We start from the raw sequence: 13,463 nt of genomic DNA on the forward strand, positions 1-13,463 counted from the left end.
CGCGTTTGGTTTCGAATTTTAAAAGGTTCGGGCCGAAACCGAAACTTCGCCAAAACGGCAATTTCGACCGGAAATTTCACAACTTGCGTGCATTATAATTTACAATGCAGTATTAACTCAGTGGACAGTGCGAAAAACCAAACGCGCTTTGATAAGTTCATAACAATTTTGCGGGCGCGCCAAGTGGGCGATTTGTTACATACCACAGCACGACCAATAAGATCGACACATTTGATCGTTTGACATTATTTAACACACGAACAGTGTATGACTGAATATGAAATGTGAAGTTTCATTAAATGTTCAGCTTGCAATGTTTTTGTGACCTGTGCACAGTAAAGGACTTTAAGCGCCGTAATTCTTAGGGTGGAAGTTTCGCCTTGCTTGCATTTAATGTGTTACTGGTGTCGTTTTGCAAGCGCAAGAAATAACCCGTCATTAAGCTCATATGGGAAGCCTTGTCACGCATGCTGAAATATTATAAGCTTTTCGGCGTATGACGTACCGGTTCAGCATGCGTGCTTGTTGTGCGGAAGAATGCCTTGCGCTCTTGACAAATTGTATTTTTAACGCTTGCTTAAAGGTGTTATTTTGCCTGCGGATGGATGATGCTTAAATAAAGGTCCTTGCTCTCATAATTATCTACCCAACATGTTGCTTGTTGTGTATTAACCGATGCTTACCCAACCACGGAGTTCTTACACCTAAGGAAGGGAACGTAACAAAACGTAAAACAAAACGTGCATGTATCTTTTAACACTTTGTGTAATGTTTTGCTTACATTGATTGCCACATTTACGTGAAAGGATTAAAAAATCCAAAGTTTACCAACACTTCAAACTGCTCGGTTCAATACAGGGATAAGATGTATCACGACCGTTTCTTTGTTAGAAACATTAATGTGTTGACGCCTTTAGACTGAGGCGGAGTGAAAACCCGAAAAAGTGAGAGTAGTTTCCGATTCTATTCAGCCAACCGTGTGTCATTTTCGTCGTTACAATGTTTATCGCTCAACACGCAATTTTTGTAATATAGTTTCATTCCAAGGGCACCGATTGGTTTAATTAGCCAAGTTTCAACTCCCACATAATTTGCAAACTGATAAGTTCTCACTGCACCATTAGCTGGCCGTAGTTTCCATTCAACAATACAAGTGAACTCAAGTTAATATTACCATGCAGCAATTGCAACGATAATTTGTGGAAATGTTGCTGTAAACTGTTGTTTACGAAATTGGCTTGTTTCGACGGGCTAGCTTAAATCTCGCAAGGAAGTCAAATAGTTTAACGGTTTAATTCAATTGGATTGCCAAAAGGTGTATTTTCTGTCGCAGTTTATTACGATGTATTGATATTTTATTTTGTTAATTTTTGTCTGCAGCAAATAATTGACATCACAGTCTAAAAGCGAAAGTTGAACCAGGAAGAAAACTTAATGCACCAACAGGGTAGTTCCCAGTTCGTGCTACCGTGCATTGCTCCTCAATTAATATCAATCAGGAAGCAAGCTTTTTGTCGCGGTTAATTACGATGTATAGATATTTTAATTTGGGAATTTTGTCTGCACTAAACAATTAACAACACAGTCCATCACGCGGATGCATTTACTTCGGTGCCATGACAGTTCTATTTTCTTTGATTAATTTTTGCGGTAATCAAAATCGCATCACAGTCTTAGCGAAAGTTGAACAAGGAAGCAAACTTAATGCACCAACGGGGTAGTTCCCATTTCGTGCTTCCTGTGCATTGCTCCTCAATTAATATCAATCAGAAAGCAAGGTTGGAAGGGGTTATCGGATTACAGCTTATTTATCTCCGCGTGGACGTGGGAAATATGAGACTGGCGTTGACTCACTAAACTTTTCTGAGTATTGTTTATCTAAATCGAGGAACAAGCGTGTTCAATAACACCAGGCTCCTGGGGGTTCTATCATGTAACGGATACAGGGTCCCGGGAATTCTTAGGGTCGCGCAGTGCTTCTACGAGGTTTGTTGCAACAATTGAAACAGGAATGGTTCATAACATATTGTTACGAACAGCAACGCTCCATGTACGCAATCGAATTGCGAGAAAAAAAGCAGAAACAACCAATCCAAGCAACATAGCAAATGCACTTCAATGAATTTTCAGTAAAAATAAAATGGGCCTAACATTTTTTGGGGGGTTGACAAAATGCCTTAGGGGTCCGTGTCATTAAAAAATTTAGAGAGCACTGATCTGAATCATTGTGCAGTGTTCATTTTATTGCACTGAAGTCACATTTACAACAATTTAAGAATCCACGACACACATGAACTAAAAGGAAAATGAGTAGGAAACAAAAAAAACACTTTGGTATTTGTGTTTTTTTAATGAAATATTTCTGTTTGTTTTAATGAGCACTGCCGCAGTAATTGTCAATTTGTTGTATTGTTATATTGGTTGTGAATAAATTATCTCGATATTGTAAAGACTTTTTAGTTTCCATTTGCACTGCGCCACACCAAGCATCGTTTCACAGCAAACTGGTTGTGGAGCACTTCTATTATAAAACTTAAAACATTACTATGTACCATAATTTGCTTTAACCTTACAAACATTTCCATTATACTACACGTCACATCAAGTTTGGAAATTTGACAGAAATACATACTTTGCGCCTTATTTTTGCATCTCAGTTGATTTTTAATTGTAGCAACATGTTAATCCCGATTTTTAAATTTCTTGTCCTTGTAACGCGGATGTATTTACTCCAGTGCCATAATAGTTTTTCTTTTCTTTGATTAATTAGTTTTTACGGTAAACAAAATCACATCACAGTCTAAGCGAAAGTTGAACCAGGAAGCAAGCTTAATGCACCAACAGGTTGTTCCCAGTTCGTGCTCATGTGCATTGCTCCTCAATTGATATCAATCAGGAAGCAAGCTTGGAAGGGGTTGTTGAATTTCCGCTTAATTATCTCCGTGTGGACGTGGGAAATATGAGACTGGCGTTGACTCATTTTACTTTTCTGAGTAATGTTTATCTAAATCGTGGAACAAGCGTGTTCAATAACACCAGGCTCCTGGGGGTTCTATCATGTAACGGTAACAGGGGTTCCGGGAATTCCAAAAGTTCCGCAGTGCTTCTACGAAGTTTGTTGCAACAATTCAAACAGGAATGGTTCATAATATATTGTTACGAACAGTAACGCTTCATGTACGCTTCCATGTACAATCTAGATCAGGGGTCGGCAGTCCCTGGCATGCGTTCCAAGGTTGACACGCGAAGTATTTTTTTATGGTACGCCAACCGATTTGCGTGTTTATATTGAAGTAACAATTTCACCTGTTACATTGCTTGTTTATAGTATTTATCATGTCACCGTCGTAAAATTCAGTCTTACATGCACAAAACACTCTGGTTTCTCTTCATTATTGATATATGCTGGTACAAACCACTATTATTTAGAGAAACGTTGGCACGCGAGGTCATAAAACACATGAAAATAACAAGTAAATTGGTACGCGTCGCCTAAAAGATTGCCGGCCCCTGGTCTAGATAAATGACCAATTGTGACATCATAACCAAAGTCTCGCTACGCTGTAAACGAATTGCGAGAAAAAAAGCAGAAACAACCAATCCAAGCAACATGGCAAATGCGCTTCAGTGAATTTTCAGTAAAAACAACATGGGCCTAATATTTTTTGGGGGATTGACAAAATGCCTTAGGGGTCAATGTCACTAAATAGGTTGAAGGGCGCTGATCTGAATTATTGTGCAGTGTTCGTTTTATTGTACTGAAGTCACACTTACAAAAAGTTAAGAATCCACGACACACATGAACTAAACGGAAAATGTGTAGGAAACACAAAACACTTTGGTATTTGAAATTTTTAATGAAATGTTTCTGTTTGTTTTAATGAGCACTGCCGCAGCAATTGTCCATGTTGTATTGTTAAATTGGTTGTGAATAAATTATCTCGATATTGAAAAGACTTTTTAGTTTACAGTTGCACTGCGCCACACCAAGCATCGTTTCACAGCAGACTGGTTGTGGAGCACTTCTGTTATATAACTTAAAAATTCGATATACCATAATTTGCTTGAGCCTTATAAACGTGCCCATTATACTACGCGTCACATCAACTTTAGAAATTTGACAGAAATACATATTTTGCGCCAAATTTTTGCCTCTCAGTTGATTTTTACTTGTAGCAACATCTTAATTCCAAATTTTTAAATTTCTTGTCCTTGTATCGCGGATGTATTTATGCCAGTGCCATCACAGTTTTTCTTTTCTTTGATTAATTTGTTTTTACGGTAAACAAAATCGCATCACAGTCTAAGCGAAAGTTGAACCAGGAAGCAAACTTAATGCACCAACGGGGTAGTTCCCAGTCGTGCTCATGTGCATTGCTCCTCAATTATTATCAATCAGGAAGCAAGATTGGGGGTTTTAGATTTCAGTAAATTTATAAGCGTGCAGACACGAAATGTGGACAGATAGGAAATATGACAGGCGTTTGCACATGAGAAATTTCTGCCATTTTTTACCAACTGGAAAACTCATCGAGTAGAGAAATGTTCTAAATGCCGCCCAGAGCAGGTCACCCCAGGCTAAGTCGAACGATAAAATGCGTTGCTTCGCTTCTCGCCTTGATTTCATGTGAATAGTCACTTGCAGTGTGGTAGTCGTTTTTAATTGGTTAGGTAAAGTTGGTTCACTTGGTGCTGATTATACAACGAATAGTTTATGCAAGTATAAAAAAACCATTACTTTTGCTAACGTTTTAGTTAACTTGCGTTTTATTCTTGAGCGGGAAAACAAAACCTAACCGCTTGATTCTTTTTATGCTGAACTAAAGGAAATCACGTCAGTGTGTACTTAACACTGCAGCTAAGTTATAGAAATCATAAACATGATGTGGTTATTGTTTCTATTGTTTTTCGTCGGATGTGCGGAAGGTGAATGTCCGGGTGAGGATTTCAGTCTCGCTCCTCGACCTTACACAAGTAAGCTGACCTCGATCAAGATCAATCCAATAGTTAACAGCACATGTTTTCTAGCAAATTAAACTTATGTGTTTCTTTCCAACTTGTGCATCAGTTATTTTTTCTGTAAAAGTTATTTTTGCCATGTTTTCATTGCAAAACTAAGATTTTTCAGGACCTGAAAATCTCAATTTTTTTTCACAGAACCTGAAAATCTCTCGGTGTGCGAGAAACCGTACCGCGGTCCCAACTGCACCTGCCCTTCTTCAATGTTCGAATGTGCTTGTCACAAGTTCGGTCGGTGTGGGGACAAGCCAGGATGTATTGAGATGTGGTGGGTAAATAGTGGATACAGCGATTGTGGTGATTGGAGCGACGAGTTTGGTGAGGTTTGTCCTAAATACCGCTTTCAGTGTGACTGCTTCAACACAACTTGTAAAGGAGGTGTTGGGTGTGTGATTAGGGTTGACCGATGTGATGGAAGGATAGATTGTTTAGATGGCAGTGATGAGGCTAACTGCCTTTGTCCAGCTGATAAGTTTGAATGCCCTTGTTACAAAACAAAGAACTGCACAACTGAATATGGTTGCATCAACAAAGACTGGCAATGTAATGGAATTAATGACTGTGGAGATTGGAGTGATGAAGTAAATTGCCTTTGTCCAGCTGATAAGTTTGAATGCCCTTGTTACAAAACAAAGAACTGCACAACTGAATATGGTTGCATCAACAAAGACTGGCAATGTAATGGAATTAATGACTGTGGAGATTGGAGTGATGAAGTAAATTGCCTTTGTCCAGCTGATAAGTTTGAATGCCCTTGTTACAAAACAAAGAACTGCACAACTGAATATGGTTGCATCAACAAAGACTATCAATGTGATGGAGATAATGACTGTGGAGATTGGAGTGATGAAGTAAATTGCCTTTGTCTAGCTGATAAGTTTGAATGCCCTTGTTACAAAACAAAGAACTGCACAACTGAATATGGTTGCATCAACAAAGACTATCAATGTGATGGAGATAATGACTGTGGAGATTGGAGTGATGAAGTTAATTGCACTTGTCCAGCTCATAAGTTTGAATGTGATTGTTACAAAACAAAGAACTGCACAACTAGATTTGGATGCATCAACAAAGACTGGCAATGTAATGGAAAGAATGACTGTGGAGATTGGAGTGATGAAGTTAATTGCACTTGTGCAACCTATCAGTTTGAATGTGATTGTTACAAAACAAATAACTGCACAACTATATATGGTTGCTTCCACAAATACTTGCTATGTAATGGATATAATAACTGTGGAGATTGGAGTGATGAAGTTAATTGCACTTGTCCAGCTAATAAGTTTGAATGCCTTTGCTACAAAACAAAGAACTGCACAACTAGCTATGGTTTCATCAAAAAATACCAGGAATGTAATGGAATTAATGACTGTGGAGATTGGAGTGATGAAGTTAATTGCACTTGTCCAGCCTATCAATTTGAATGTGATTGTTACAAAACAAAGAACTGCACAACTGGATATGGTTGCATCGACAAAGACCATCAATGTGATGAAGATAATGACTGTGGAGACTGGAGTGATGAAGTTAATTGCACTTGTCCTGCTAACAAGTTTCAATGTTCATGTGTTGGCTCAAAACAATGCGATATCAGTATAGGTGGAGGTTGTATTGACCGATCTTTGCTGTGTGATGGAAATCGGGACTGTTTTGATGGTAGTGATGAGACACATTACACATGTAACTGCTCTGGAGTTTATGCCAGATGTCCATGTGATCCTGTTAACAAACATTGCACATCTGCTGTCAGATGCATACCTGTTGACTGGATTGGTGATGGATTTAAGGATTGCTATGATGGAAGTGACGAACTTTGTTCAGTTTCCAACTTCACATGTCAGTCCCGCACAATGTTTGCCACAACTTGTAAGAGTGAACAACTTGCCAGGTATCTTGTACATTCCACAGTTCCAGCAAAGTGCAACACAGTAATCCAACCATCATGCGCCGATGACATCAACAGATGTGAAAGCAAGAATGTTATTTGTGTCTCCTCAAACTACAAAAAAACGATAAAACCTTGTCAGAATTATGTCATTTGTGAAAACAAAAAAATCATAGCTGGAAGTGATTTTTGTGACGGAGTTAGTAGTTGCAGTGACAATAGTGATGAAATTAAGTCAGGTTTTGGGTTTAAATGCTCTGGATCATCGAGACAAGGTGTTTGTGTTTTGCCACAAACCAATGTTTACGATTCAGTGGCTCAATGTTCTGATAAATCTGATCTTTGTTTTGTCAACGGACAGTTCAAATGTTTTCAGTGCTTGGATAAAAAGTTGATCATATCACCAAAGCAAGTTTGTGACGGTATAGTAGACTGCTTTGATATGTCAGATGAGTGTTTGTGTTTAAATCAAAGTCTGTGTAATAATATAAGAGGTGCTTGTCCTTCAAATCAGATGCATTGTCAAAATAAATCAGTATGTTCAGGTCAAAGTGGAAGGTTGTGCAACTCGAGCGTGCAATGTGTTGATCAGATAAATACGAAATATTGTTCGTTTCCAAATGACTTCCGAACTCAATGTATATTCGGAAATCCTGATGGTGCCGGAATTGCCGAAGTTTTAAAGTGCGCGAGAACAGATTACAATCTGTTGAGCAATACTTTTTCGAGTTTTGAAGATGTTTCTTCTAGTGTGAAACTGTGGTTGAGCTTTGGATGTGATGGAACAATTAAGGACAGTTTAGGAATAGTTGGTGAAATTAATTGTCGAAACATGTTTAAATGTTTCTCAGATGGAGAAATCAGCATAAAACTCACTCAGGTGTGCGATGGAAAAGTTGATTGTGACGACAGCTCGGATGAATTTCAAGAACTTTGTAACAAAACCCAGTTCTTTTGCAAATCCAAAGATAGGTTTTCTATTGACAGAAAAACAGTTTGTGACGGAATAATCGACTGTGACAATGAATCTGATGAAAGCAAATGTCGTTGTGAAAAAAAAAGGTTTTATTGCACAAATAAACAACCATTGTCGGTTGAATGGAAACTGGTGCAGAATGGAATTCGCGATTGTTCTGACGGAAGTGATGAATGTGTGAACTTGGCTGGGGACGCGTTTGCAGACGTCAATGAAATGATTGCCAATCCAATGTACCGAGCAATTTTCTGGATAACAGCTGTGTTAGCTTTGGGAGGAAATTCGTTTGTGTTTATTGCAACTGCTTATAGCTTATGGAATGTAGACAGAAACAAAAATGTTTTTATTAACACAAATATTTTCATTCTAAACCTCTGTTGCTCAGATTTCCTAATGGGAATTTATCTGCTTGTAGTCATAGTGCAAGGAACACAATTTTCTGGCTCTTATTGTTTATTTGATAAAGAATGGAGATCAAGTAGTTTGTGTTCGGGGCTTGGAGCACTTGCAGTGGTTTCTTCTGAAGCATCGGCCATGACCATGACAGCAATGACCACTTTTCGCCTTGTATCAGCTTTTAAGCCATTTACAATTCGAAGTGTAGGTGTTCTTAGAGTTTTACTTGCTGAATTGTTTTGCTGGATTTCAGCTGTAGTTTTTGCGACTATTCCTTTACTGAAAGTCACTTCGGAATATTTTACAACTGATGTTTGGTTTCCAAACAACATTTTTGGAAGTGATTTTGTTTCCAGGGAAAACATGTCACTTCTTGCAGATAAAATTATCGGTGTAGAACCCGAAAGTTGGATTGATGTAAAAAAAACTATCAAGCAAACATTTCCTCGCAACCCAATCAAAGGAGAGTTTGGATATTACGGAGAAACAAGCGTCTGTATGCCACGTTTGTTTGCCACAACCAGTGAATTTGCTTGGGAATATTCAACTTTCCTCATCACAATCAACTTCCTAATGTTCATCTACATGGTTATTGCATATGTTCTCATCTACAAACAGAGTAACCGCATGAAAGAATCTAGAAGCAATGATATCAGCTCCAAGATGCAGAAGAGAATCTCGAGGTTGATTTTGACCGACTTCTGTTGCTGGATTCCAATTTGTGTCATGGGATATTTGAGTATTGAAGGAATCAAGATGCCACCAGATGCTTATGTGTTGAGCGCTTGTCTGTTGCTTCCAATCAACAGCGCTCTTAATCCGTTGCTTTACTCTAAAGCAATAGAAGATCAACTTGTCAGGGCAAAGAAATGGCTGATGGAGAAATTGTCCGTTCTACGAGCATCTACAAATCGATTATCTGATTTAGCTGTGAGATACAATGCTCGTGCAGATGAAGAATGCGACAGAGTGGTTGAGATCAGAGAATGAAACAACCACAAACTTAAACAATTGTAAATATCCCACAAATATTTGTTGCAGTTTTCACATTGTTAAATCTTGTTATACTCGATCTGGTTTTCGTCATGTACATATGCTTATGTAAATTGATCATGTAAAAAATTGACTTTAATGTCAAAGTATTTTTGTATGTGTTATTACTTTGGCAAGAGCTAGGTTAGGAAAGTCACAAACATAGTAAAAGGGCACTTCAAGGGTTAAGCATGATTTTTAAATATAGAAAGAACGATTGTTACATTTGAAACAGAATAGAAACTAATTTTGCCTTTTGTCGGAAAAATAACCACTTTGTAATTAAGAACAAGTTTTGCAACAATACGCACATAAATATCCAGGTTTAGTAACAGTTAAAAGAGTCTGTGCAAATCGTCATGTAGTTTCCAAGAGCCACATTTTTCCAAGAGTAATAGGACACAAGCATCGGTGAAGGATAGCAAGTAAAGCTACATAATAGCACTTAAACAATCACCGAATTGAAATCAGCTACGCAACCTGTGGGTTTAATTGTGATCAACTATAGAAAATCAAGGCTGTTACATTGATCACTGAGAAGTTGCCTGGGATTTCAACCACTAACCTCACTATGAATAGGGATAGCACTAAACTAGGGGCGTGAAACGGTTTATTGTAATGGCACAATTTACATGTATAATGATGTTGAGGGTAAATTTGATACTTTTTGATAAAAATTCATTTACTGCAGTGGTTTCCAACCTGCAGTTTGCGCTACTCTCAAGGGTCCCTGGGTTGTTTCCATGGGTCCACGAGGGCAAAATTTTAAACCAGAGAGCTTTACCTTGAAAATGTCAAAAATGCCAAATAACAACTTCCTACGAGTTAACAGTGAAAAGTATAAAACAATTGACCACTTGCCGCAGTCAGCGCGGGCTACACAAATAGCTGTCGCGGGCCGTGCTCTGGCTCTGGGCCGTATGTTGCATGACCCTGCACTAAACTAACCAAAAATGCAGAAAACATCTGTTGCAAAATACTAAGTTGTGACCCTCTTAAGATGAAATTGCAAATGTGGAAAATAGCATTCAATGGTTTACAGTGCTTGTGTAAAAGCAATATAGATAAAAGCTCCTGTTGTAATACTTTAGTCATTTTACTGTTGGAAAATAAGATTCAACAACACATCAATGGTTTAAAATTTAAATGCATCTGTGTTTAATTCAGACAAAGTGCTGTAGATATTTCCACCATGTGATCCTTCTGTTTGTTGGAATAAAATTTTCCGGTGCTGTTAATTGTTATGTTGTGACATTTGACCACTTTCCAATGCTCATTTCTACAAAGCAGATAAGTTATTTGATTTATGTGTAACAAACAGAAAAAAAAAACATCGTTAAATTTCAAAAAAAGAAAAAAAAAACATCGTTAAATTTCAAGCAGGCATATAATAGTAAAACAAAACGGTTAAACAGTTGGATTCAGCTTAAATGTTTGCGAAAATAAAACTCGGTTGATGTTTTTCATTTCAAAACCAACAGATGTTTTGGGAAATCCAAACAATTTACTATTTAGAATGCAGTGTAATAAATATCTTGCATGGATGAAATGTAATAGTACTAATTGAATTTAAAAGAAAAATATTCATATTTATTACTTTTGTCATAAAAAATGTAAAACGCACCAAAATATTTATTTGATTGAATGTACAATCAAATGGAAATTAGTTTGAACCAAGGGACATTAATTAGTTTTCTAATTATGCAAAGTTTGTGTGAATATTTTATCCATATCAATATTTTGTCCATACTGGTCTGTGGTTGTTCTAAGCCTTGCTACAAATAACAAGTCAAATACCATTTTATTTAAGGCTGACAAAAAATGCATGCTACTTTTTAGCTCAGCAAACTTTGCTGCAGTAATAATGAACAACCTTACATAAGCAAGGACAACAATGGTTTAACCACATAATAACTAGCCTGTATTTTCTAAAAACTTGAGATATTGCTTCAAACCAGCGAAACTTAGACACAGAATAAACAAGTGGTAACAAAACAGCACTGAGGATTGATGACTGACTTGTTATGCACAACACATCCAGGTTTCTACTGAGAATTAAACAGATACCTAACATTTCTGTTCATTGAAATCTGGTTATTCAAAATTTTATTTTGCTGCATATAGATGCTTTTTCAGAAGTCCATGGTTTGTTAAGAGTTATTTGCATATTCTGGTTTATCATTGTTAAAATTGTTGTTAAAACTTGACAAAGTGGGGTGGCTAACAACTACAGCTTTTCCTTTACAACATAAGAACAGTAGACTTATTCACAACTGCTGCTATTTTTAGATTTTAAACTCACCTGATTGTGGTGATGTTGTGCTGAACATTTTGATGTATAGTGACAGTCAGTCTTCTACCTGTGTACATTTCACAGTTAACTGATCATTTAATATATGTATTGAAACGTTTTGTGGAATTTTGTGGAACTAACAGGGTATCTTTAGGAGTCTAGGGGGGTAAACTCGATGACATACTGACACATAATAAATATGGGTGAAATAAAGTATATAATAAACATACCTTGTGTGAAAATCATCTACTGATTATGAAAGTTTTTATCCAAATCCATCAACATTTTATGATAAAAATGAACAAGCTGCAGGAAGAAAACAAAATAAATTGAAATATTTTAGACCAGTTTAGATAAAATATTCAGTTTTAGGGATACACACCACCCAAGTTAAGTGTAATATATTCAACGATTCACTGCTATCGGCAAAAACTCATAATTCCGCTATGTCATTCGTTTTCCTTAAACATTTTCTTCACTTTCATAAATTCTTCTATAAATCAAATCTGGTGTGCAAAGCAGATTTCTCTCAGTTCCAGTAAAATAAGCATTTTTCACACAAAAATGTGTGTTATTAAGTGGGAATGAAAAATAATCATTTTATCACATTTTCAAAAAATGTTATAAAGTCTAACCTAAATGTGAAGTTATAGCTCAGTTAAATTTACTTTCAAAAATAGTCTTGCTATAACCAAAATAAAGTATGATATTAATGCTCAAAGTTTGTGTCATGGCAAATTCAGCCTGAAAACCTCCAAATATCACAAAAGCTGAGAAATTAGTTGTGATAAAGGCGTAAAAGATTAACTGTGTTTCGAAATATGTAAATTCAACGTTGACCTTTAGTAACTTCTTGGGTGTTATAACCACGTAACAACGACCAGTTAACGACCTTTTTAACAAAGCTTAGGAGAAAAACAGTTCATCGTTTGACGAGTTTATGCCGCGCGCAAGTAAAACCACATGATGTGACCTACTGACCGAACATGTCTAAAAGACGGGAATACGGAAATCGAGGTCTAAAAGACGGGAGAGACAGAGTTACGGGACAAACGGGAAAAGTGCCAAACTAAAAGACGGGAGAGGCGGGACTACGGAAAAGCGCAGAAATTCAACATGACTAAAAGGCGGGACTGGGTGAAAGTTCACATATAGTTCTCATAGCGTTAGACGGGACTACGGAAAAGCATTTGTTCGACATAACTAAAAGACGGGACTGGTTGAAAGTTCACAGTCAGTTCTTATAGCGTTAGACGGGACTACGGAAAAGCGTTTGTTAAACATGACTAAAAGACAGGACTGGGTGAAAGTTCACAGTCAGTTCTTATAGCGTTAGACGGGACTACGGAAAAGCATTTGTTCGCCATGACTAAAAGACGGGACTGGGTGAAAGTTCACATTTAGTTCTTGTAGCATTAGACGGGACTACCAAAAAGCGTTTGTTCGACATGACTAAAAGACGGGACTGGGTGAAAGTTCACATCAAGCTCTTGTAGCATTAGACGGGACTACCAAAAAGCGTTTGTTCGACATGACTAAAAGACGGGACTGGGTGAAAGTTCACATCAAGCTCTTGTAGCATTAGACGGGACTACCAAAAAGCGTTTGTTCGACATGACTAAAAGACGGGACTGGGTGAAAGTTCACATAAAGTTCTTACAGCGCCAGACGGGATTACGGAAAAGCGTTTGTTCGACATGACTAAAAAACGGGAGTGGGTGAAAGTTCACATTTAGTTCTTACAGCGCCAGACGGGATTACAGAAAAGCGGTAGTTCCTTTCTTTCTGTGATGGATTTTAGCACGTTGTTTAAACTTTCGCTAGCATTTGTTGTCGCTGCCTGGTCATCGAAAGCTGTAAAA

General features: G+C 37.4%; 1 protein-coding gene and 1 long non-coding RNA gene across 2 annotated transcripts; one reads left to right on the forward strand and one right to left on the reverse strand.

Annotated features, from left to right (window-relative positions):
• Positions 1-8,072: 8,072 nt before the first annotated feature.
• LOC145220520 (G-protein coupled receptor GRL101-like) lies at positions 8,073-9,279 on the forward strand. The gene has a single exon (XM_080087735.1). It carries the CDS (start codon positions 8,097-8,099, stop codon positions 9,264-9,266), a length of 1,170 nt encoding a protein of 389 aa, XP_079943861.1. The 5' UTR covers positions 8,073-8,096; the 3' UTR covers positions 9,267-9,279.
• LOC145220521 (uncharacterized) lies at positions 9,266-11,975 on the reverse strand. Its single transcript, XR_013858207.1, has 3 exons — positions 11,832-11,975; positions 11,611-11,668; positions 9,266-10,587 (listed from the first exon to the last, which is right to left on the reverse strand). It is a non-coding gene; the product is annotated as an uncharacterized LOC145220521 (long non-coding RNA).
• Between the last annotated feature and the right edge of the window lie 1,488 nt (positions 11,976-13,463).

Source organism: Phallusia mammillata, chromosome 3, assembly GCF_965637545.1.
Source record: "Phallusia mammillata chromosome 3, kaPhaMamm4.hap1.1, whole genome shotgun sequence".
Classification (NCBI taxonomy): Eukaryota; Metazoa; Chordata; class Ascidiacea; order Phlebobranchia; family Ascidiidae; genus Phallusia; species Phallusia mammillata.

Excerpts from the sequence above, each read along its gene's own strand:
- LOC145220520 (XM_080087735.1), top strand. The coding sequence starts at position 8,097 with ATGATTGCCAATCCAATGTACCGAGCAATTTTCTGGATAACAGCTGTG.